The 26,225-nt window shown below is 47.5% G+C and overlaps 2 protein-coding genes across 3 annotated transcripts; one reads left to right on the plus strand and one right to left on the minus strand.

Annotated features, from left to right (window-relative positions):
* The first annotated feature begins 2,917 nt into the window (after nt 1-2,917).
* On the plus strand, nt 2,918-25,511 carry LOC128337329 (shematrin-like protein 2). 2 transcript variants are annotated; one of them, XM_053278191.1, is made up of 4 exons: nt 2,918-3,230; nt 10,655-10,798; nt 21,282-21,443; nt 24,770-25,511. In XM_053278191.1, the coding sequence occupies exon 4, from the start codon at nt 24,792-24,794 to the stop codon at nt 25,293-25,295; it is 504 nt and encodes a 167-aa protein (XP_053134166.1). In that variant the 5' UTR covers nt 2,918-3,230; nt 10,655-10,798; nt 21,282-21,443; nt 24,770-24,791; the 3' UTR covers nt 25,296-25,511. The 2 variants fall into 2 exon arrangements, with proteins under 2 accessions (XP_053134166.1, XP_053134165.1); XM_053278190.1 differs by lacking the exons at nt 10,655-10,798; nt 21,282-21,443; nt 24,770-25,511 and adding an exon at nt 12,750-13,674.
* LOC128337233 (scale keratin-like) lies at nt 19,587-20,075 on the minus strand. The gene has a single exon (XM_053277995.1). It carries the CDS (start codon nt 20,073-20,075, stop codon nt 19,587-19,589), a length of 489 nt encoding a protein of 162 aa, XP_053133970.1.
* Nucleotides 25,512-26,225: the final 714 nt, after the last annotated feature.

A 26,225-nucleotide genomic window follows, 5' to 3' on the forward strand; every position in this document is an offset into this window, starting at 1 on the left:
AAGCCTACTGAAAGTCCTGCAGTCCCAATCAGACCACCCTCTTCCCCCAGTTACTGCTCATTTCCCCAAAAAATGTAGAGAGAGATGATCCAGTCACAGGCATTCATCTCATCCAGCATGGCCTGGAGGTGGAGAAGGGTTGTTTAAAAAAATCTAACACTGGGATATTTGCAGATCCTTTCCTCGCCAGTAGGTGTTACTAGAAGAGTGTCCAGAGCATCACCTCCCGTTAGGGCTGTGCACAAGAGTCAATGTTGGGATGAGGTCCGACCTGATCTGAGCCAATACCACAAATGTCAGCAAGGGGTCCTTTGGGCTTTTTAGAATGTCAGGGTCAGGGTCAGGTTTTTGTCCCACCAAGTGGGATACTCATGGTTTAACCTGGAAGAAAAGTAATGTAACGGAGTGACGGGCCCCCTCCCTATTACAACCCATCCCAAGGATGGGACAGGACAAGTCCAGAGGCAGAGATTGGAACAGTGGCAAGATATTTAATATATTTCAACAATCTATATCGAAACGTTTAGCATGGGGGATGGGGAAATGCCTTTGTGCCATCCCCTACTGAACAAACTGTGCTGGATCAAAGCTGCACTTCTGGAGATATATTCCGACAGAATTCTTGAGGTATATTTAGACTATATATTTCCCACTACCCATTCTGTCCTTGCTGCCCCCTTTGCTGGGAACTGCCTCCCCGAAAGCTTCAAGGAAGACAGGAATATGGGAAGCTGCCTTTTACCGAGTCAGACCCTCGGTCCATCTTGCTCAGAACTGTCTTCTACACAGACTGGCAGCAGCTTCTCCAAGGTGGCAGGCAGGAGTCTCTCTCAGCCCTATCTTGGAGCTGCTGCCAGGGAGGGAATTTGAGACCTTCTGCATGCAAGCAGGCAGGGGCTCTTCCCAGAGCGGCCCCCTCCCCTAAGGGCAATATCTCACAGTGCTCACACATGTAGTATCCCATTCAAATGCAAACCAGGGTGGACACTGCTTAGCAAAGGAGAACATCCAGCTCTCCTCTCTGTGATGCCACCTCTCTCGTTTCCTTCAGACCCCACCTTAAAACCCCTTTTTTCCTACCAAGTCCTTGACCCAACAACCCCATCCTCCCAATCCCCCCGTAACTACACCGAAGGATCTGTGGCTGAAATCATCACACATCCTTACTTCATTTTCCTTGCCCTTACTCTGCTCTCTCCTTTGTCTTGGTATCTAGATTGTAGGCCACGTGGGGCAGGGACCTATGCACCCGAAGCACCATGTAAATAGATGGCATCATCTTATTTGTGTTACTGTTCTTATTATTGCTATTTATAGGTTTTGATCAAAAGAAGAAATGTCATCCTTCCTGCACTCCCCAGCAGATAGGAATGTCAGGTGTTCCTCAATATTTGCAAGTTGTAGAAGTGTTTGGCTAGACACTAAAAGTATTGTGAATGGACCCTAATCCTTACATGTATAAAGTAGGAGTCTGTCTCCGCTTCTTGATCTTACTGTCCCTCCTCATAATGGGTTGGAGCTCCCCTCAACACCTGAGATTTCTGGGGATACCTAGCTGCTGATATTGGAACCTATGAAACTTTAATCTGCTTCAACAAGGTAGTTTTTGTCTCCTTGTGTTGGGGGAAGGACCATAACTCAGTGAAAGAGCATCTGCTATAGATGCAAAAGGTCCCAGTTTCAAGCCCTGGCATCTCTGGGTCAGTACAATATGGGAGAAGGACCACAGCTCAGTGGAAGAGCATCTGCTTTTCATGCAGAAGGTGCCAGTTTCAATTTCTGGCATCTTCAGGCCAATGCAATATGTCTTGAAGGACCATAGCTCAGAAGAAGATCAGAAGAAAATAATAACAGCCCTGCTGGATCAGGCCCAAGGCCCATCTAGTCCAGAGTTTTTAACCTTGGGCCCCCAGATGTTGTTGGACTACAACTCCTGGGGATTCTGGGAGTAGTAGTCTAACAACATCTGGGGGCCAAAGGTTAAGAAACCCTGATCTAGCCTGTCACACAGTGGCTACCAGGGAGACTCCCACAGGTTTCAATTCCTGGGTTCAATCCCTAGCGACATCTCCAGGTAGGACAGGGAAAGACTGCTGCCTGATATGGTGGAGAACCACTGCCAGACCATGTAGACATTTCTGAGCTAGGTGGACCAATGGTCTGACTCCGTATAAGGCAGGCAGCTTCCTGTGTTCCTATGTAACAAAACCAACAGATGGCCATTATGATGAAAAGTAAGTTTTATTTGGAATGGAAACAAAACAAGGCACGAATCATTCCCAAGGAGCATTAAGCAAAGTGAGTAAGCAACATGGATGAAAGAGACCGTGCATGTGTGTGAGAGAGGTGGGTGGTTGATATTTCTAGAACATTCTTCCCTCCCACAAGCAATGTTTGCACAGTTTTGCTAGTTCACCTGGGTTCAAAATTCAGGTGGCCAAGCTAAATGCTTCTGTTGCCTTTCCTCGTGACTTTGTGCGTGGCCTTTTGAAAGACCTGAATAAAGGAGCCCCAGATGAAGTGCATAAATAAAAAGAGAAGTCAAATTGAAAGCAGAGGCAGGAAAGAAAGAGAGCTAGGCCTGGTTTTCAGGGATGCCGAAAACCCCCTTTTCACCCACTGACTCCAGTTAGGGTAGAGGGCTCTCTGCATATCTAAACCCAGGACTATACATCCCACTGTGGATCTTGGGTCATTCTTCTTCTTCCTAGCTATACAGTCCATGAGAATTTAGCAAGGGGACAGGCAGACGCTGCCTCTGCGTCCAAGACCTCCACCATAGCGGCGCCCAAGGAGACCGTTGCCGTAGCCATATCCACCATAGCCGTAACCACCATAACCGCCGTAACTGCCGATGATTCCAGAACCGCCCACAGCACAGGGAGTGTTGCCTCCCACGGAGACGGGCTCACAGCTAGCGGACAGGATGGGTCCTGGGATGGTCACAACAGAGGCGGGTGGCTGAATCACAATCTCCGCTGGGGGGATCTGGTTGATGCAGGAAGGGAAGACTCCAGCCAGGGTGCCCAGGTTGCCAGAAGTTTCAGCCCGTCCACCAGCACCGTAGCCATAGCCAAGACTTCCATAGCCCTAGCCGAGACCTCCGTAGCCGAGACCTCCGTAGCCGCCACTGCAGAGACTCCCTCAGAGACCTGCTGATCCAAAGCCAACGACGGGGGTGGAAGTGCAGGATGGGACGGTGCAGGATGGTCCACAGAAAGTCATGTCTGGTGAGTAGGGGTGAGTCTGAAAGAATGCAAGAGGGAGCACAAATTATATGATCCATGAGAAATGCCACGAAGGGCACAGATTCAGGTGTGACTCAGTACTCGGCAGCTTCCTATATGGAAGGGAAGCACTAATGATACAGTCCTTGAGAAATGATTCACTCAGAGTTCCTCTATAACTGGGCTGCACTGCTTTGGCCTGCCAGCTGTTGGTGGAATACAACTCCCAACATCCACAGCCACAGTGGCTAACAGTAAGGGATGCTGGGAGTTGTAGTCCCCCATCTGCAGGAGGGTGGAAGCTGTGCAGCCCTGTTCTACAGCAAAGGATGCCGGGAGAAAGAAATTTCAGGCACTGGAAAATGATCATGCCTGATGGGTGCTTTTCTGTCAAGCTAGTGGATTCTGAGTATCCCAAATGTATACTAGCTGTAGACTTCTGAAGATCTCTTCTTAGAGAATCAGTGCCTTGGTCCACCTTGCCTACTGCTCTGAGGCTTTGGGCTGAGGACAGGATGGCACAAACTGGCCCACATTAAGCCACCTCTGAGTGATGGTGGCCCACATTAAACCAGCTCTGAGGGATGTACGTGACACAACACAGCAAAGAAAGCAATCACATTATATATAGGACCTCCATCTGGATACATCTGTGAGGGAGCCAATGGGCCCTCAGAGCACAGTGTGTTAAGGAAATTGAAGTAAACCATCAAAGGTAACCTATCTTCTGTCTTCTGGGACGCAGGCTATACCACACTAGAAGAGCCCCTGCCTGGCAAGAAGAAGTTCTCACATTCAGTTCCTGAGATTGTGGAAGGTGGAGACATCATTTGAGCAAATTCTCCAATGTTTCTCTTTGGGAGGAACCTCCAAATCCCTACTCAAATTTCACTTTGGCAATGTTGGTTCCAAAGACCCCTGCCTGGCACCCTGGAGAACTGCTGCTAGGAAGTTGAGACAATCACAAGCTAGCTGGACTAAGGGTCTGGTTCTGTAGGAGGCCATTTACTTGCTTCCTGTGTTTGGGGATGGGGCTGTGGCCCCATGGCAGAGAACCGGATTTGCATGCAGAAGGTCCCAGGCAGCATCTCCACTTAGGGCTGGGAAAGACTCCTGCCTGGAACCTGAGAGAGCCACTGCCAGTCAGCTAGATGGACCAAAGGTCTGACTCAGTAGAAGGCAGCTTCCTATGTTCTGCTTGACCAAGTTTGGTCTTCCGGGATTAAGCCCAGATATTATTCACCCCTTGACAACAGCCATCTCCACCACTCCAAAAGCATGATAATAATTTCATAGCAGTGTCAACTGTCATGGCTTCCTCCAAGGAATCCTGGGAAATGTTGTTTGGATTCCATTCGAGGTCCCTAGCCCCTTCTCAGACAACAAAAATCCCTTAGGTTTCATGGGGAGAAAGGATAACAAACTAATTTAAAGTGTGTAAGTTAGATACACCCAAAGAAGCCCAAACGTGAGGAGAATGTTTAGCTTCTCAGCCAACATCTGGACCATCCGAAGACTCAAAACACCCCCAGAAATATATTGGGCGATGAATCCAAGAACCCCATAGCACAAGATGGAAACGCAAGCAACCATCTCATGAGGCTAACCATCTCAGTGAAATCATATTTCAGGAAGTATAAATGAAACGGCTTGAGCAAGCCAAGCTTACCTGTTCCTCGAAGGAGTAGGAAGGCAAGAGAAGGCAAGAGATGAGTTGATGGTTGAGTGTGGAGAGACGGAGGCTTTTATACCCTGCTCACAGTGTCCTTAATGGCTGAGAGACGCCCCTTTGCACTCATGATCTTAATTTTGGTGGGCGCCCCATTGGACATTGTGTGGGATACAGATAAATTTCATACAAATGTTTAGCTAGTGTTGATATCAAAGAAAGAAATGAATGATATTCTAAAAGGGACGAAGGAGATAGGAACATAGAAAGTTGCCTTTATAATGGTCAGACCTGTGAACTAGGGGTGTGCAGCTGGTCTGGTTTGGTTCGAATCAGACCGGGCCAGTTCGTGAACCCCCCGAATGGGACGGTGGGGTTCAGTCCAGGGTCAGACTTAACACTGAACTGGTTCGACACTGAACATGTTTGCACATCCCTACTGTGAACCCAGCACCTTCTACATACAAACTAGAAGCTCTACCACTGAGCTTTGGACCTCTCCCCAAAAATGGAATAGGATAGGTGCACAGGAAGCAGCCTTATACTTAGTTAGGTCATTGGTCCACCTCACTCAGTATTGTCTACACGAGGGCTGATCAACTTCGGCCCTCCAGCTGTGCTTGTACCACAACTCCCATAATCCCCAGCCACAATGGCCAATATGAAGGGATTCTGGGAGTTGAAGGCTAACATCTGAAGGATGGTCAGAGTGGAGCAGACCTGGTCTACACTGACTGGGAGTGGCTCTCCAAGGTTTCATGCAGGCGTTTTTCCCAGCCCTACCTGGAAATGCTGAGAGCCAGGGATGGAATCTGGGGCCTCTTGCATGCAAAGCAGCAGATGTTCAACCACTGAGCGGTGTGCTTTCAACCTGAATTGTATTGACCTGGAGATGTTGGGGATTGAACCTGGAAAGTCCTGCACCTAAAGTGGATGGTTTCCCACCAAGCTACGATCATTCTTCTATAAAGTATTGACGTAGAGATGTCAGGGAATGAAAATGGGACATCCTGCATGAAAAGCAGACACATTTACACTGAGCTTTGGTCCTTCAACCCACACTGAGCTGCATCCTCATCCCTCTGCCACTATTGGTTAGAGTCTCCATCTCTTTCCTGATAAATTAAAGCTAAGTGGACTCTATTTGGCTGGGTTTCGCTTCACCCTTGAAACAAATGCACCCCCCACCCTGTTATTAACACACTTGAGCAGATGTCTGAAGAAAACCATCTTCCTGTGTGCCTTCCAGGCCGATGTGCTAACTGAGCTTTATTCTCATGCGACAGTCCTCGGTAGGGAAATCAAAGAGTTGCACAATATGACGTCGGAATTATAAAAAATGATTATGAAGAAACTGTGACTGCTGCCAGATGGGAACAGCGATATCATATGGGAGGTGGCTCCCTTGAGCTTAGAAAACCACTTGAGTAAAAGATTCTAAGCTCCTCAAGGGGAAACATGCAAGGTAGCTTTGATGCTCCGAGGATGTGGATGTAATAGAGGACAGAATCCTTAATGCAGGTTGTTAGCTGAACAGCCTAATTCTTAACAGGCAGATCATGAAGTCAGCAGTGCTCAATGGTGTGAGGAGACAAGCAGTTTGTGGCCAAGCTGACGCTTTGATGTTTTCCACTTCCTGCTGGGTGTCAAGCATTTGGGTTTCCTGCCTCCCAAATGGTCAACCTGCACAGAAACAAGAAATGGGCTCGGACCCCAAAGGGTGCATTATCCCATCAGGCCTTCTGTCCCAGCTTGCAGTACCTCATTCATCACTTTATTTCGCTCCGGGTGCAATTATCTGCCCCCAAAGAAAATGGGTTTCTGCGCATCTGGGCTCCTAGTCATACCCCTCAACTAAAGGAGGTGACTATTTCCCCAATCCCCATGGTTAAAAGCAAGAGACGCTTAAAAATAAATATTAAATAATTAAAATAAATAAATAAATAAATGAGGGGGTAAGTCTCTTCCGCTTAGTAAGGGGGAGAGCAACTGTCCCTCTTCAGCCCAGCCTGGCATCCTTGCCCTCAGTGGATATTCTTGGTGTTTCCCTTGAGTTTCTCTTCAGATTAGGAGGTCTTTGGGACAGAGATCCATCTTCAGGTCTTCTTCTGACACCCAGTATGAGAATCCTCAGTAGGCCAGGGGGCACGTTCTTAAAATGGCATCTCTCTTCTGCTTAGCAGGGGGAGAGCTGCCAGGGATTGAACCAGGGACCTGAAAAATTATCTTTCACTGAGCTACAGCCCCATCCCCTTATGAGAATCTGTCTTCTACTGAAGGCTGAGCTGGATGGATCATTGGTCCATCTAGCTCAGTATTTTCGATACTGATTGGTAGTGATTTCGCCAAAGTTTCAGGCAGGAGTCTTTCCCAGCCATACCTGGAGATTGAACCTGGGACCTTCTTTGGGCAAAACAAATGCTCTCACATCATGCCACAGCCCCACCACCTCCTCCTGACCTGAAAGGACTAGGGGCCATTAGCAAAAAGATGCCGTTGACTGCTAAGCTTTCAGAGAGAAAGATCGGGCTGCCATAGTGTCATTTTGCCCCTCTGGGGCTTGTTGTCTGTATAGTCATCATCCAGGGCTGCTGATGGGCTGGTTTTGGAAATCAGTGTGATGCATTCAAGGTTGAGGGTAGGACCAGTTTCCGGCTTGTATGGTAATTAAGAACATTACTTCTCTTAATCTGGGCTCTGATCTTTTAAAATTAGCTTGACAACAACAAACCATCCAAACAGCAAATATTTGTACAGGGTAAAACTTCAGGGCACACTAAATGTGGTGTCTTTGAGATGCAGATAAGAAAATGAATCAAGAGGCCAGAGGTTCCAGAGATGAGTAAATACTTGCAGAGCAGTAAGCCAAATTCCCATTCCCAGTTTGGATAACTTTATGGAGGAGAGATCTATCAGTGGCTACCTGTCGCAGGGCTGTGGGCCGCCTTCAGCCTCAAAGGCAGGATGCCTCTGAGTACCAGTTGCAGGGGAGTAACAACAGGAGAGAGGGTATGCCCTCAACTACTACCTGTGGCTTCAAGCGGCAGCTGGTGGGCCAATGTGCAAAACAGGATGCTGGACTAGATGGGCCTTGGGCCTGATCCAGCAGGGCTGTTCTTATGTTCTTATGCACACACACACAAACACAAACACACACACACACATGCAAATAAGGACCCACAACAAATGTTGCAGTATATTCCTGGTGTCCCTGCATTCCCTGAGCACGGTGAAGGTTTTAGACACCAGCCACCTTAAGTGGCACAGCAGGGACATGCTTGACTAACAAGCAGAAAGTTGCCAGTTGGAATCCCTGCTGCTCCTATATCGGGCAGCAGTGATATAGGAAAATGCTGAAAAGCATCATCTCATACTGCGTGGGAGGAGGCAATGTTAAAACCCTCCTGTATTCTACCAAAGAAAACCACAGGGGTCAGTGGATGCAGGGAGTCGACTTGATGGCACATTTGATGGTGCCATCGACTTGATGGCACACTTTATCCCCACAGAAGCAGAAGGGTTTGTGAATCAAGTGGCCACTGTAGCAGGGAATCATGGGAATTGTCTTCCAACAATGGCAGGATGGCCAAAGTTGTGCAGCCCGGCTTTATGGGGAGCATATGAAGGTCCTTTGAATCAAGTCAAAGCTCCATCTTTGAATCAAAGCCAAGCTCCATCTTTGAATCAAAGCCAAAGCTCCATCTCTGAATCAAAGCCAAAGCTCCATCTCTGAATCAAAGCCAAAGCTCCATTTTTGAATCAAAGCCAAAGCTCCATCTTGAATCAAAGCCAAAGCTCCATCTTTGAATCAAAGCTCCATTTCTTGTCTAGCATCTTCCTTTCCACAGTGGCCAATCAGATGCTTCCAGGAAGCCCACCATCCAGGGCAGGAAGGCATAGCCCACTTTCCCTATGGTTTCTCAATGAGCAAGAAGGTTTCCGTGAAGGTTCTGTGATAGCATTCAAATATCTTTCAACACTTGGTGGCACTTTATTTCAAAGAAACTTTGTTTATGTATTTATATATGGCTTTTGAGTGCATCTGTTTGATAGGTATTTTATTTGTGATTGGGATCAGTATCCTGATAGTGACATTATTTAATGTTTATAAATGAATAAATTGTGGTATCATAGGATCCATTTTATCCATATTTCTTGATTATGAGTTTCTATTTGGGGTTTTATTTGTTTGTTTGTTTGTTTGTTTGTTTGTTTTGTATAATCCTCAAGATAGGGACAGTCTGTTTAGGCAATAATGAGCAATATGGATTTACTGAGCTAGATGGACCAACCGTCTGACTCAGTATAAGGCAGCTTCCTATGTTCCTATGAAAGAAAAGGGGAAGAGGATGCATATATGAGGGGGATGCCATTTTGTGCCCTCCTTCAGGTGAACCATAGCAGTCCTTGTGGTAATGAATAGGATCGGTTTTTTCAATTCAATTTGTACCCAAATTGAATCACCCAATTTGGCCAGCTAGTACAGAGGTTATTTGTTTTCTCCACAAATCTCCCAAAACAGGTAGATTCAGGTACACATCAGTTTGCACCCAAAACGATTTGCACAGAGAGCAGGCACAGGCAGTGATTCTCTCAGCAGCAGCAAGGGGGTGGAAAAAAAATTCTCTTCTCTTTTCCTCAATCTGAAAAGCAGGAACTAAAAGCATCAAATCCACTCCAGGCAGCAGGCAGGCAAAGCCAAGCTCAGCTCCTCTGGCTGTCTCTTTCTTTCTCTCTCTTCTTCCATGGGTCAGAAAGGCAGAATGGTGGCTGCCTGCCTCCTTAAATACATTTTAAAACCCCTCCTTCAAACTCCCCCCACCCTTGTCCCTTCTTTGACTCTTCCCCTAGCCAATATGGGGTCAGTCACCCCTGGCAACACAAGATTTGAATGGAAACGAGCCAATCTGAAATCAGGGGGGGAATCACCAGGCGGTTGTTGCACACTGTAAGTCACCAATCTGAAGCTTGGGAGGGTGGGATTTTAAAAAAGAATTACCTGAAACCAAATGGAGACAGCAAGAGGGATCGCCACAAAATGGAGGTCTGAATCGACAAATCTTTCGGGTCCAAAATCTGGGTGGTGTTTTTAACCCAAATCTGGCCAGCTAGCACAGGGGCAATTTGTTTTGTCCACAAATCACCACAAACAGGTAGATTCGGGTACAAATCGTTTTGTACCCGAATCGATTCTCAGATCCCTAGAAATGAGCATGAATTGTCCTCTCTGCTGAGCAGGGTTCACCTTTTCTGCATTGGATGGATGACTAGCAGTGTTCCCTGTACCAAGGACTCCCCGATGCTGTGGAATACAACTCCCATCATTCCCAGGGGCAGTGTGCTTGGGCTGGGAATGATGGGAGCTGTAGGCCAGAACATTTGGAAATCCCGGTTACCGGGAATGCTGCAGCAAAGGTCTTGGACTGCCACTGAACATGGGGGCATTATATGCCCTCCAGTGCTTGTTGGACTACAACAGCCATCATCCACACCACAGTGGCCAATCATCAAGGATGATGGGAGTTGTAGTCCAACAAAGAGCGGGCATGCCAAAATTGTGCAGCCTTGTGTTCGATGAATATCTAAATCATTCCAGGAAACAGTAAGAGAAAAAGAGATCATGGAGATGAAGAGGAAAAGAGGGCTGGATAGACCCATGAGGTATTAAGTTGTAGCATGAAATGTTGATTATGTTCCTGGCAGGCTGCATAATAAAGTTAACTGGTGTTAAGATGAACCCACAATAATGTCTTGGCAGGCTGATTCATCCCTCAGGCATCATGGGGGTGTCTTGTAACTACTACCGTTTGGGGCCAAAATTGTATAAAAGTGCTCTGAGAGAGATCTCTACAGCTTCCCCTGACAAACTCTCCCTCTCGACTTCTTCTCAGAGGAGCAGCAGGTAAGACCAACACAGCAAGACTTTTCTATGGAGGGGGAGTCTAGGAATGGTTACCTGTGGCAGATAAATGAAACCTCCTGCCACAGGGGTAGTCTACCTCTGAGCAGAAGTTGCTGTGTAGGGAATGGGCAAATAGCAAGGGATTGCTATTGCATTCAACAACCTTCTTGTGGGTTTCCTGAAGGTTGGCTATTCTGGGAAACAGGATACTAGCCAAGGGGTCCTTAGCTCTCTTCCAATACTGTCAGGAACACCACTCAGAATGTAATATAGGCTTTTTGCTCTGTGATACTTACGACACGTTTTGGGGAGTCCTTCCACTATAACAATATTTGACTCAGATATAGACCCCAAGGATTTTGGAAAAGGTATGATTGTTGACCAAGCTACTTATTATCTGTAGGACCCCCCACCACAAGAAATACTACTCTTCTGAGCAAAACCTTTTTGACTGCTGATTGTGGAGATCTAGATCCCTCCTTAGGAAAACTACTAGTCTTCTATCACAAAAGCCCTCAGATATTTTGCTCCAGTAATTAATATTGGAAGTTCAGATTAGGTTAAATTTCAGGGGGTAATCTTAACATCTCAATGTGAGGTTCTCACTAAAGAAGCACTAAGCATCATCATTTCAGAAAGGAGCCCGGTGGGTTGCAAATGTTGATTGGATATGATCTTTGTTAGAAACAGGGGCAGCTTCAGGTTTGAAGAGGTTGAGCTGAGAATTGACTGGTAGAACCCTTTCAACAAGCTGAACTCAAGTTGAAAGAGATCTACCAAAGTGGGTCCTCCTGCTCTTGGAAGTGGTAACAGTGGACATTTTAAAAACTATTTAAAACATTCTCCCCACCACCATAGGTAGTGAAGGAGGAATCGTAGTGAATGCAGAGAACAGATTGCCCCAATTTTGCCCATGCAAGCTGTCCATGAGATTCCAGTCTCAAGTCAAGGTGCTGCATTTCCAAAACCTTCAATGACCTGAAAGAGGCATCATTTTGAAAGCTTCTTTTTCTATTTGTGCCTCTGCATAGTTTTAAGATAGTGAGTGACGTTCCGCCGGTTGCATTAGCCCTCACTCAACTCACAATGCCAATGACGCCTAGCAGGGCCTTCTCGGTGGTGGCACCCACTCTCTGGAAGGAAACATTCTCTCGCAGAGCTACCCTTCATGTCATAGGGACATGATGAAGAGCACTACCTGCTTCTGCCCATAGAACATAAAAGAAGGGCTGCCCCTCTCATGCGGAGTGTGTGGGAAGTCCGAGGTTCAGTCCCTAGGATCTCAACTTTGAACTATCCAAGGCAGAAGGGCAGGATCTGCAGCTCTGCCTAAAACTCAGGAAAAGGCTAAGCGGGGTGGGGTGGGAGATCTCAGGAAGAGCTCACACTTTGGCCAGCTTCAGATGTAACACGGAACCCCATCTTCTTTCTTTCCCATTAATACACCATTCTCTTGCACATTTATTGGAGCTGCTCAATAGGTTCCCTGAATAGATTCCTATGCAGGGCTGCTCAGCTTCAGCCTTCCAGCTGTGGTCGCATTACAGGCCCCATCATCCCCAGACACAGTCAGGATGATGGGAGTTGTAGTCCAACGGACGCTCGGAGCTGAACTCCTGCAGCGCTGTTCTTATGGCTTCTTGCCATTCCTGTCTGACTGAAGAGATGTGATCCTCACTGATTTTATGGCAACGTAGGAGCATAGGAAGCTGCCATGCTGAGCCAGACCCTTGGTCCATCTAGGGCAATGCTACCTGCTCTGACTGGCAGCAGCTCAGCAGAGTTTCAAACAGTGTTCTTTCCCAGCCCAACTTGGAGATGCCACCAGGGATTGAAACTGGGCCCTTCTGCAGGCAAAACAGGGTCTCTTCCACTGAGCGACAGACCCATCCCCAGGACGGCTGCCTTTGGCCTCCCATGTCCCACTCTGCTCTGCAATATTCTGTTTCAGATTCATCTCCACCTCTCCGCCATGATTTGCTGCGGACCAGCTTGCACCGTCCCATCTTGTGCCTCCACCCCAGTGGTTGGGTTTGGATCAGCAGGTTGCAAAGGAGGTCTCGGCTACGGCTATGGAGGTCTCGGCTATGGCTACGGTGCTGGCAGCCTGGTTGAAACTTCCGGCAACCTGGGCACCCTGGCCGGAGTCGCCCCTTCCTGCATCAACCAGATCCCCCCAGCAGAGGTGGTGATCCAGCCACCCCCCGTTGTCGTGACCCTCCCAGGAGCCATCCTGTCCGCTAGCTGCGAGCCCGTCTCCGTGGGAGGAAACACTCCCTGTGCCGTTGGGGGTTCTGGGATTGTCGGATCCGGTCTCTATGGTGGTCTGGGATCTGGCTATGGTCTGAGAAGGGGTGGATACATTGGGAAAAGGGGCCTCTTTGGGCGCCGTGGGAGCATCTGCGGATACCCCTGCTAAATCCCAACTGAAGGGAATCTCAAATGCTCCACGACTGGCGACCAAGGTGAAGTCCACAGCTGAGCTTCTGGACTTGGGTCCAGATATGCTGAATATGCAGAAGGCCATCCCAGCTAGCTAGCCAATGGGATTCACCAATAGTCTGCATTTCCCAACCATACCTTCCATCACAAGCACCTTCTCAGTGCTCTCTGCCTCTTGCATGATCTAACTCTTTCTTCACTACTTGAGCAGGCCACTAGAAAACTCATCTTGCGATCAAGCTGTAGTTATTGGAGGGAAATGGCATTACACAGCCAGACATCCAAAACCTCCCATAAATGTAGACTGTTTTTTGCACTTTTGTTTGTTTCTCGGAAGCCAACAGACTGTCTGTTAGCAATGTTTCCATGTACATCTGTGCCTTATTTGGGGCAGTTGTATAATAACGCATTGTTAAATTAAATGCTTGCCTTGCTTTATAAAATTATGGACTCTTGGATCTGATTTGCTCACATGGTGACCTGTGCAGGGTCTGAATGCAGCCTCCTCTACACACACACACACACACACACACTCACACACACACTTTCTGCAATCACTTTTGTAGAAATTTGGTTCTGAGAATAAAGTTCACGATAATGTATTGTGACTGACTGGGATGAGATCCATACTGGGAAGTGGGTGTCTCATGCCTTTTTAACAAAACCAGCTCTCTCTGAGGGAGAGGAAAAGGATACTACAGATCTTCACAGGGTAAGCAGCAGAGACAGGAAAGGTTAGTGACCATTCACAGTGAGGAGAGGGGAAACAAAGCAAGCAGCCAGTAAAGTGTTACAGCTTCCAAAAATAACGATCTCTTGGCTAGGCAGGTTGCTGGCGGACAGCCCAGACCAAGGGGGTGATATTTCATCAGTGGGACCATTGGTTAGAAGGTAGTCTCCTTATAGCTGGGGATCTCTTGGGAGTGCTTGGAATGAGACACCCATTTGCACTGGGAGAAGATGACACTATTGTTGCTAGCTGATATCTCCTCTTCCCCAGAAAGTCCCAGGTCCCCTTTGGAGTTGTATAGGAGGCAGACATGCAACAGGTAAAGATTTTAGACTATCAACAGTCCACAGGTGAAATGAGACGTCCCCCACTGGTCAAATAACACTGATGATTATGGACATTTCACTGTGGTTCCACCAGTGGGGTAGCAGTACGGTGTTCTGTTGCATCATGTGTGACTCTCTGCCACCACTCCCCACTCCCCACCTCCCACCACAGCCATGCCAAATAACAGCTCATGACCCTTCAGGGGTATCAATTTAACAGCTTTTATAAGGGCATAACCCAGTGCAACTCTTGGTGCTATCTCCTGTTGGGCCCTCCTAACAGTCAAGCAGGCTCTGTGGAGCCATAGCTCAGTGGAAGAGTGTCTGCTTTGCATGCTGGGAATTCCAGGTTCAGTCCCTGGCAGCATCTCCCGGTAGGGTTAGGAGAGACACCTGCCTGCAATTAAGGAGAGCTGCTGCCAGCCAGTGCTGACAATACTGAGCTTGATGACCAAGGGTCTGACTCAGTATGAGGCAGCTTCCTATGTGCCTGTGTTCTAGGACCATAAGGAGTTGCCTTAGACCAAGTCAGACCATGGGTCCATCTAGCTCAGTATTGTCTACGTAGATGGGCAGCATCTTCTCCAAGGTCACAGGCAAAGTATCTTGCAGGCCTATCTAGAGATGGCACAGACGGACCTTGAGAGTGTCTGCCTGCAAGCATGGAGGTGTTCTTCCCAGAGCGGCCCCATCTCCTAAGGGGAATGTCTTATGTGTAGTCTCCCATTCAAATGCAAACCAGGGCAGACCCTGCTTAGCAACAAGAACAATTCAGGCTTGCTACCACAAGACCAGCTCTCCTCGCCTTCCAATTTTGCCTAAATAAAGAACAATACTAGTCTAGTAGGGACACGTTTTGTTATACCACCAATTTTATAATCAGTGTCCTTATAGATCAATGACTCCCTTGTCATTGAATCTTCCCGGTCAAGAAGATTAATTTCATGCCAAGCTCTAGTTATCCAATATTAAGCCTGCTTTCCCTCACAATGCAGGCAATGGGTTAAAACCCATCAGCAATTAACAGTAGCTAGCCAATCAATTAAGATTCAGATGCAGATTCAGAAAATTTGGGTACAAACTGAATCTGGGGTGATTTGGGCGGTCAGATTCAGACCCAAAACAAATCAGGCGTGATTCCAAATCTTCTTGATTTGTGCACATCCCTAGTTAACAGTAGCTAGCCAGTAGATATGGCTACAGATAGGGAAACCATGGGCAGCCAGGAAAGGAAACAAATGGATCAGAGAACAAATCCGTCCAGAATTTTCACTCGAGGCACAAATGACCAGGCTCAAACGATCATACTTCGGTCACATTATGCAAAGACCCAGCCCCATCGAGAAATCCATCATGATGGGGAACATTGGAGGAAAGAGAAGAAGAGGACGATCAGCAGCAAGGTGGATGGACTCGTCAATGATCAGGACAGTGAATGATCCACTGAGAGACCTTCAAGGCCAAGTGGAAGACAGATCATCCTGGAGAGAATCTCTCGATGTGGTCGCTAAGTGTCAACACCAACTTGACAGCAGTCCATCCATCCATCCATCCATCCATCCGAGAAACCTTATGGTGCGGGAAGTTGTGTTTTCTAGGATATTGTAAGATTGTTCTGTAGCTAATCTATCTGATTGTAATGAACTGCTTGCTTAAGTAGAGCAGGGAGGAAAGCTCGGGGGTTTGAGAGAGGAAGGCCATAGTCTAAAGCTCTGTATGCAAGAGATGGGGAGATAGTAACCCTGCTTCTATACTGTTGCATTGTGTGTAATTATTAGTCACTATTTGTGCATATCAGTTATATTTGTTATTCTGATTTTTATCTCTTGGTTGGCCAATGGCTGTAAGAAAAACTGATAGTGATACTGAGATAGTAACCCCTTGAGTCTTTCTCTATGCCAAAGGTTCTCAAATTGGGGCTCCCCAATGTTGCTGGACTACAAATCTCATCATCCTCAGTCACAAAGGGGATGATCGATGTCGTAGCCCAAAAGGGGCTGGCACTCAAGCTGGGAGGAGAGGAGAGCTGGTCCGGTGGTAGCAAGCATGACTTGTCCCCATAGCTAAGCAGGGCCTGCCCTGGTTGCATATGAAAGGGAGACTAGAAGTGTGAGCACTGTAAGATATTACCCTTAGGGGATGGAACCGCTCTGGGAAGAGTATCTAGGTTCCAAGTTCCCTCCCTGGCAGCATCTCCAAGATAGGGCTGAGAGAGACTCCTGCCTGCAACCTTGGAGAGGCCGCTGCCAGTCTGTGAAGACAATACTGAGCTGGATTGACCAATAGTCCAACTCAGTATATGGCAGCTTCCTATGTTCCTAATAAGCTAAGCCACATCCCTCAGTTCACATGTGATCTTAGCCAAAATGCCAAGAAGTGGTGAGGACTCCTGTGTTGTTTAGCTATGGGAGATACATCAACAGCAATCACTCATTCCTGATGCTTAGAGGATGGGGCTGTAGCTCAGGGTTGGAGCATCTGCTTTGCATTCAGGAGTTCAGGCTCAGTCCCAGGAGGCATCTCCAGGTAGGGCCAGGAAAGACTCCTGCCTGAAACCTTGACAAGCTGCTGCCAGTCAGAGCAGATAATACTGAGCGAGGTGGACCAGGGTCCTGACTCAGCATCAAGCAACTTTCTGTGTTCCTAGGATCTTCCACCCCACCAGGCCTCTGGACCTGGCCTCTGGACTTGGCCCTAACCATTTTACTGGTGTACAACATACAGGAACGTGAAGAAACCAAATTCATAGACACTGGAGTTGAGATGCAGAAAATGCTTTAATAGGCATGGAAAACAGCAGTACACTTGACAGTAATAGCAAAAAAGAGCCGGAGTCGTGCAGAAATTGAACAGCTTCCTCACTGAGAATCTTCTAGAACAAGCAAAGAGGAAAGAAACCAAGGGCTCTCCTTCAAGTCCGAGGCTGGCAAATCTTTCCAGATTCATGTACAGACATCAAACGCAGAGGCTCTTTCCCCGAGAGAGAAGCCTACATCTTAGTGGAGATGAGAGAGCGAAATTAGCACAGAGAGATGAAAATGTTGGAGGGACTCGGAGGGCGACAGGAAAATAGAGTCAAGAAAACTTGGGTCCTGAGTTTCAGACATGCTGAGAATGGGAAACTACTGTTGACGCTGGGTGGGAGAGAAGACTCTTATCATGGCTGAATCTAGGTGGGTGACGTCAGTTACAGTTCTAGGTCATGGCTGCCCATTCCTGGTCGTTCCTATGGTCATGTGGAAATTCTTCTTGGCTTTAATAGGTTTATATGCACACATTCCCACAGATGCTTCCATGGCGCCGCAGGAGAGACCTCTTTCCGAAATATCCACCCCTCCTTCCAAGGGCTCCGTAACCCTAGCCATAACCACCATAGAGACCGGATCCTACAAAGTTGCATGAACTTGTCTATTGACATGAACAAAACAACATTTTGGGAAAAGCAGAGAAGAAAAGTTCCTATCTGTAGCATGCAATTGAAGGTCCTGTTTCCTGGTTCACCTGTAAAATGCACACAGTTGTTGTCATTCACACAAACACACGTACGAGTGTACAAACGTCTGTACACCGAATCAGCATAATGTCTGAATTGGGCTAATATGTCTAGGGGGTAAATTCAGTAGGATTCTTATGTTCAACACATGTTCAATGAGTGTACCATGTACACAAGCACAGATCTGTACACAGGTATAGTCATTCACATGATATGCTGAACGCAGGTCTAGACTTCTAGACACAGGAAGTCCAGACATTTCTAGACATATTCTTAACCTTTTTCTATAATTTGGACAGATTTTATTCTTTACACTAATAGGGGAAATTACAGTTGTTTTCCCACCACAGGCAATATTAGGGTGGCGGTGGATTGATGAATTGAGGTTCATTGTATTATGTTTTGCTGTTTGTGTCTGGATCTATATTGTTTAGCATTGTAATTCTGTTTTAATACATTTAATTTAAAAATGTAAAAGAAAATAAAGTAAAAAATCAAGGCAGAAAATGATGCCGCATCTTTAGGCACCCCTGTGGTAGAAAGCAGTGCCCTCGAGGAGGCAGCAGCCTTTCTCACACACCTGTGGAATCACGGCCTGTTTTGCAGCACGGAATATTTGCCACATGACTGCAGTCTGAAACTGCCCTGACCTGAGGATTTGAGTGAACTCAGTCTTCTGAGGAACAGGAACAGTAGCCAGTTTGGGCTTCATACATTTCCGTGGAGAAAACAGAACGCGAGAGCTTCGGCTTAATTAAAACCCATGGATCCGGGCTATTTGCTGCCGTAAGAAGGCACAAAGTCAAGAAAAGGTGGTTTCCCGCATCAGCATTAATTTTGAAGTGGTTTTGTTCATCTTCTCCCTGGAGTTTAGAGATGCCGCCTTCTGCTAATAAACCTGTTGTCTTGTCACCTGGGACTGAGTGCCTCTGAACATGTGCAGAGTTGTTTCCCTGCACAGGGAAATAAACCTTAAAGAAAACCTCGTATGGGTGAAGTTGTTGCTGGGCGTGTGCAGAATTATTTTTCACTTTGTTTACTGCAGACAGAGGAGTTCTGATGCAGGGGGACTCCCTCCCTCCCTCCCTCCCTGTGACCAGTATAATCTGGAATTCTGCCACCTAAATATGTTTACAGGGGCATTCTGTGGGAAGGGGGCAAGCTAGCTGATACCCCATCTTTTGCCCCATTTAACCCCCAACACACATTCACACCCCCACCCCCACCCCCACACGTGGGGTGGACACATCACCCGAATGAGTCCCCATTTTCCCCACCTGGAAGTGGGATAGTGAATAGAGGTGGAGAAGTCCTCTCCTCAGCTTGTGTGCCCTTCCTCTCCACACTTGCCTCTGAGCCCTCCCACCTGTGGTTCTGTGTTCTCAGTCCAAAGCCCTCCCTGAGATCTGGAGACAGCCCCCACCACACGGTCATAAATTGGGCCGGGGGGTTTCAAGCAGACCAAGAGACTCGTGTTAGAGTGCAGCATGGATTTTATTGAAAAGGAGTGGAGGGAACAATTGTAGGAGATGAAGGTTGTGAAAATGATACAGGCAAGCTCAAGAAGAGAGTGGGGCTCCGTCTTGGAAAGGAGACATTCAGGAAACAAAGTGTAAATGGGGGGCAAGAAAGGGGTAGCGGACGTTAATACAGGAGCCGGAGGCTGGGAGGATGGTCCCGGAACCTCATGGCTCTTCTCACTCTGGGTCTAGATGCTCCGTCACAGAACTCGATGGTGGCTGTCCGTTCCTGGTCATTTCTGCTTTCATGGGGATCTTCTTTTCAGCATTAAGAGGTTTATACGCAGATGTTCCCACGGCGCCCCAGGAGAGACCTCCTTCCGTAATATCCACCCCCCCTTCCAAGGGCTCCGTAACCCAAGCCAGAACCCAGGATGCCAAGGAGACCGGATCCTAAAATCCCGGAACCCCCAATGGCACAGGGAGTGTTGCCTCCCACGGAGACGGGCTCGCAGCTAGCGGACAGGATGGCTCCTGGGATGGTCACCACAGAGGCGGGAGGCCGGATCACAATCTCTGACGGGGGGGTCTGGTTGATGCAAGAAGGGATGACTCCGGCCAGGGTGCCCAGGTTGCCAGAATTTTCAACGGCTCCATAGCCAGAGCCCAGACCTCCGTAACCAAGACCTCCATAGCCGTAGCCGAGACCTCCATAGCCGTAGCGAAGACCACTGTATCCAAGACCACTGGAGCCTGCTGACCCAAAGCCCACAACAGGGCTGGAAGCACAGGATGGGACGGTACAGGCTGGTCCACAGTTGGCCATTATTTGCTGGAGGTAAAGCTGAAAGAAAATAGCCTCAGTACAGTGAACTTTGTACTATCAAGAGTGCAGGAGATATTCTGGCAATCAAAATCATTGGCTGTAATTTCCTACTGTCCTTCAAGTCACCTATTTCCATCAATACCTCAGGTACACTAATAATAATAATAATAATAATAATAATAATAATAATAATAATAATAAATCATAATGCAACATCAAGAACCTGGAAGAGAAAGAACATTACAAATACCTGGGCATTTTCCAGGCTGATTACATTGCACACGCTGAAGTTAAAAGAAAAATTTGATATCCTCAGTACAGTGAACTTTGTACTATCAGGGGTGCAGGAGATATTCTGGCTATCAGAATCATTGGCTGTAATTTCCTACTGTCCTCCAAGTCACCCATTTCTGTCAACACCTTAGGTATACTACTACTACTACTAATATGAATAATAGTAACAACAACAACAATTGTAGTGCACAACCTTCCCTCCCTCTAAAGAGTTAACCGGAAGTGAACCCTTATCTTGACTGACAGGCTGGTGAACTCCAGCGTTCAGCCAATCAGCAGACAAGGTGTGTGGGATCTAGAGAGCTGTTGTCAGGAAGAACGGAGTTCTTTGTTAGAGAAGAAGCTAGGCTCACAATCTAAAAAGAAACATAAGGCAGATACCAGGAACAGCCACTGGCGGGATGCTGTACTAGGGTTGGATAGGGCCAGTTGCTCCCCCCCTGCTAAATATAAGAGGATCATCACTTTAAAAGGTGTTTCTCTGCCTAATTAGCAGGTGATCTCCCAGGAGGCATCACGTGTGCATTTTTGTACATTTCCAAATGTGGGTTGTTGCACAGAACAACGTTTGCCAGGTTTGATCTCGAGGCAGCCAGAGTCCATGATCAGAACTCTCTCCCTGAGAGACCAGGGATGTCTGCCGTTCAAATATGACTTCGGCACAGATTCTTATACAAAGAAATCTTGCATCAACAGAGCACATTTTAGAGTGCCTGCTACAACATCTAACCACCTGCAAAATGCTTATGTCACTGGGATTTAAACCAATCTGTCCCAGTCCATGGTTGTGTTGCTCTATGAAGCAAAGCACCAATAGCTGTCCCTTCCTATACTTTTCCTGTCTCTCTTTCCCCCCTAATATCAAATCTCCTGCCTTATGTCAAACATCCCCTTTTCTTCCTTCTCTGTTAGGAAAGGAAAAAGAAAAGCAGTGATGTCCCATTTCTCCTTCCTTCCTCTGAGGCCGTCCATGGCAGGAGGGGAGGCTGGGTGGTTGTCACGCCACCCCTCCGAATCTGCCACCCGAAGAGGCCTGATTCCACATGCCTCATAGGAGGGCCGGCTCTTTAACAGGTCTGTTCAAAGTGCCTCTTGACTTACCAACAGGAGTAGAAAGCAAGAGAAGGGAAGCAGATTGAGTGGAGCTGATGGAAGATCTCAGGATGGGGAGGCCTTTTATACCATTTTCTCGGTGTCCCATGCTGGCCCCACCGTCAGCTTGGAGATACCACTTTGTGCCTGTGGTTTTAATTAGCAAGCAGCCCAGAGCCATTTGGGAACTGCATCATGCCCCCAAATTACTTTAATGACTCTCAAAGGAGAGGTAAAATGTTAGCATTTTGACAGATCTGCACATTGTGGCTGGCACATTTCTGACACTTTGATCTTCTCCTTTGCATTCCTCAGCAAAAATGCATTTCCTTGTTTCCTTCTTCTGTGGCACTGACATCAAGAGGAGTTGGGGCCCTCTTCATTCTTCTCAAAAATGGCTGATCACAGGGGTTTGCATCCAGACTAAGTAACTCAATGGTACCATTCAGGAGTTACTCAAAAGGACACCTTAATTTCCTTCGGATGTACGTTCAGTAATTTAGTCAGGATATCTTCCAGTGAGTTCCAGTGAAATACCTGCCCTGTTTCATGCCCCAGATTCCATTTAGGATCATAAGAACATACAAAGAACTGACCTAAGGCCCATCTGGCCCACCAGATATCTTGAGAAGCCACACAACCAGGAGATGAAGGCATGTCCCCTCTCCTTCTGGCCTCCCATACTTGGAGGCCTCCTGCCTCTGAGCCTGGATGTAGCCTCTGGTCTTAAAGACGAGTAGCCATTGATAGGCTTGTCCCCCGTGAATTTGCCAAATCCTGGCTTAAAGCTATCAAAGCTGGCGGCTATCCCAACATCCCATGGCAGAGAGTTCCACAGATTTCAGTTTATATTTGTGCATTATCTGGACTATGCATAGGCCACTTTCAACCAACCAAAGTTCTTGAAGTGGTTTCCATAGGGAGAAGAGGGAGAAGATGGATCCCTCTCCCAAAGGGCTCTCCATCAAAGGAGCATTGGATGTTCTAAAAATCCCCGTTGTACAGTGAGGAGGAGGGACAGGGAGGAAGTCCCGCCCTGCCATATCACTCACCTGCATGCCTTCCTGCTCACACTTACAGTGGGGCTTGTCTGAAGATCACAGAGCCCTACCCATGGTGGTGGGCACATCCATGAATGTGAGGGTGGATCGATCCAACCTCATCATCACAGCAGTGCCTATAATCACAGGTAGAGCCCTTCGCTTTTCAGTCAAACCCCTTCATAACAATGAGTGGTGGCGTGTGTGGATGATCGATGTAGCAGGGGTGGGATTTCCTCCCCCTTCACTCTGCTGTGGGGCTTTTGGCTCCAGTGGGGCTTTTGGATAACATCTGAAGGAAAACTCCCCAAACTACGGGCCACAAGAGGGCCTGAAGGAAGTTTCCTGTCCCCAAGGGGCTCACAGACTTGATGGTTTCCTGTCCCAAACAGGCTTACAATTGTAGAGGGACTGTAGAGGGACTCAACAGAAACATTTATCCCGACGTTTCCAGCAAATCCTTTGAGTTTTTGCTCAAAGAACTCAAAATGGTTTTGAAGCGACCAAAATGAATGTCAGTAGGGTAAACTCTCTTGAAAAAAGTAGAGGGGCCTAAAATGTCCCCTCTATATTCACCTCATCTTTTCCCAGCCTGTAGGCAGCAAAGATTTGGAGGAAATGTGTGAGAGAATTCTCCAAGGGTTATCCTCAGGAAGGACCCTGAAATCCCCTTTTAAAAAAATTTCAGCTTCTCCTTTCTTGAAATTCTCTTCTGAATTTCACCTCTGAACCAGTTCAGTTCCAACCTCAGCATTATCTCTGACCTGTCCAGTTCCAGCAAGAACACAAAAGATATCCAACACTCTCCTGAACTGCTGATGCAAGAATATCAAAGATTTTCATTCCCAGCCTCTGGGGGTTCACAGTCCCTATTTCTTAACATCAAATAAACTGAACTGAGTTCAGGTCAGCAGATTAAAAAAGAAGAGAGAGATAGAAAAAATAAATGTGTGGATGATTAGCGTTGCATTTAGACAACAACTTAATTCATCACCACAGCTATGCAGATGCACAGTAATTTTGGGACATGAAAGGAAGCCTGTCAACAGCCAAGTCTAAGGTTAGCTAGAATGATGGAGCATCCGAACCACAAGAGAGGGTGGGGAAACTGTATAAAAGCTCCACATTCCCTCTGTCCTTACATCAGCTTCATTCGACTCTCCTGTCTTCACTGCATCTTCTCAGAGAAGCCGGTAAGTCCATTTTCTTGGTGGTGTTTGGATAGAGTCTCGTTGACACAGAGCTTGGTGGATCTTCCACCTTGAGTCTTCTGTTCTTCGGAAAATGGAGCGGTTGACAGCTAGTCTAGGATTACTGTGCCACTGAATGCGAGGCACTGGGGAACAAAACCGGGAAGGGGCTATTATCTCCGTGCCTGGCTTGTGGACTTATCAATGCCAACATGCTGACCACGGTTGGAAACAGGAGGCTGAACTGGATGGGTTTTAGTCTGATCCAGCAGTTCTCTTGTGTTTCTTCCCAAAGGACAATGGATGCTGCCTTATATTGAGCCAGACCATTGGTCATTCAAGCTCAGGACTGAGGACTGAGTTAGACTGGCAGCAGCTCTTCAAGGTTTCTGGCATGGGTCATTCCCAGACCCACCTGCAGATGCTGCCAGAGAACCTTCTGCATGCAAAGCCGATGCTCTGCCATGAAGTTTACATTGGCTGGCACCGGTTCTCCAAGGTTTTAGCGGGGGATTTTCTCAGCCTCACCCGGTGGTGCTGCCAGGGATGGAAGCGTTCTGCATGCAAAGCAGATGTTACACCACTGATCTACAGCCCCATCCTCTTGCTCAGGGCTGCTCAACTTGGGTCCTCCCACAGATGTTGGCCTACAACTCCCATAATTCCTGGCTGTGGGCCACTGTGGTTGGGGATTCTGGGAGCTATAGTCCAAAAACAGTGGGAGGGCCAAAGTTGAGCAGCCGTGCCCAAGCTCTTCACTTGGTGGATATATATGAGAGGAGTGTGTAGTGGTCAGAGGCCTGAATATGAGCAAGGGTGGAATCCTTGCTTGTGAAGACAATGCCACCAGAATTTGGCCAATCTAGATTGGAAATTCCACAGGGCTTTGGAGGTGGGGAAACCCTCTTATTACATGCAAGCCAGAGGAAATAAATTGAAATGAAATTCTGAAAACCTCACCAGGTTTCACTGGTGGCATCTTGGCTCCTACGATGGTCCGAGCAAAGTAACAAGATCCACAACTGAGGCAGGGAGTAGGAGTTCAGTTCTGATGCCTTCTGTTCTGCCAATCTTACAGAATCACCTCCATCTTTCCAGCCATGGTTTCTAACTGCGGACCATCCTGCACCATCCCATCCTGTGCTTCTGCCCCAGTGGTCGGTTTCGGCTCTGCAGGGAATGGCTTAGGCTATGGCCTTGGTGGTCTTGGCTATGGCTATGGCCTTGGTGGTCTTGGCTATGGCCTTGGCTACGGAGGTCTGGGCTCTGGGTATGGAGCCGTCGAAAATTCTGGCAACCTGGGCACCCTGGCCGGAGTCATCCCTTCTTGCATCAACCAGACCCCCCCAGCAGAGGTCGTGATCCAGCCTCCCGCCTGCGTGGTGACCATCCCAGGACCCATCCTGTCTGCTAGCTGCGAGCCCGTCGCCGTGGGAGGCAACACACCCTGTGCCATTGGGGGTTCCGGGATTGTAGGATCCGGTCTCCTTGGCAGCCTGGGTTCTGGCTTCGGTTACGGAGCCCTTGGAAGGGGGGGTGGATATTTCGGAAGGAAGTCTCTCCTGGGGCGCCGTGGGAGCGTCTGTGGGAACATCTGCATATAAACCTCTTAATGCTGAAAAGAAGATCCCCATGAAAGCAGAAATGACCAGGAACGGACAGCCACCATCGAGTTTTGTGACGGAGCATCTAGACCCGGAGTGAGAAGAGCCATGAGGTTCCGGGACCATCCTCCCAGCCTCCGGCTCCTGTATTAACGTCCGCTACCCCTTTCTTGCCCCCCATTTACACTTTGTTTCCTGAATGTCTCCTTTCCAAGAAGGAGCCCCACTCTCTTCTTGAGCTTGCCTGTATCATTTTCACAACCTTCATCTCCTACAATTGTTCCCTCCACTCCTTTTCAATAAAATCCATGCTGCACTCGTGTTAGAGTCTCTTGGTCTGCTTGAAACCCCCCGGCCCAATTTATGACCGTGTGGTGGGGGCTGTCTCCAGATCTCAGGGAGGGCTTTGGACTGAGAACACAGAACCACAGGTGGGAGCAGAGGCGTATCTAGGGAAAATAGCACCTAGGGCAAACACTGAAATTGTGCCCCCTGTCCAAGCATCTGACACTCTTCTTTCAGATAACTTTACCATAATATCAGCTGAAAAATACAAGTCAAGCTTGTTAATCTTTTAATATTTCAAAAACTATTTAGCAGTGGACTTAGCCAGACCAAAAAATGCTGGAAAATGATGAATTTCAGTATGCGGGGGCTCATGAAATACCCAAATACAATGTGGAGGTGTACTTGGAAAACTAAACAGAAGTGCCCGTCTAATTCTCTACTATGCATTGTAGCATCACCATTACATAAGTTTTAAAAATCAATGGAGAATTTGACTTTTCCCAGATACTCTGAAAATAATTAAAGGATATGCAGAGTAAACTGTGTCACTGCTTGGAATATATTCTAGTCTTTCAGAAAGACAGTTAAAATGAGAGAAAGAGAGCAAGAAACTCCCAGTGGGCCTTAATATTAAGGGTTTCA

The sequence above is a fragment of the Hemicordylus capensis genome, chromosome 14, assembly GCF_027244095.1.
Source record: "Hemicordylus capensis ecotype Gifberg chromosome 14, rHemCap1.1.pri, whole genome shotgun sequence".
NCBI lineage: Eukaryota > Metazoa > Chordata > Lepidosauria > Squamata > Cordylidae > Hemicordylus > Hemicordylus capensis.

What these genes read in the sequence shown, in the direction of transcription:
- LOC128337329 (XM_053278190.1), top strand. Translation starts at nt 3,192, where the DNA reads ATGGGACGGTGCAGGATGGTCCACAGAAAGTCATGTCTG. An exon ending in TCCACAGAAAGTCATGTCTG is followed by an intron (nt 3,231 to 12,749) that starts GTGAGTAGGGGT and finishes ATTCTGTTTCAG; the next exon opens with ATTCATCTCCACCTCTCCGC.
- LOC128337233 (XM_053277995.1), bottom strand. Translation starts at nt 20,075, where the DNA reads ATGGCCAACTGTGGACCAGCCTGTACCGTCCCATCCTGTGCTTCCAGC.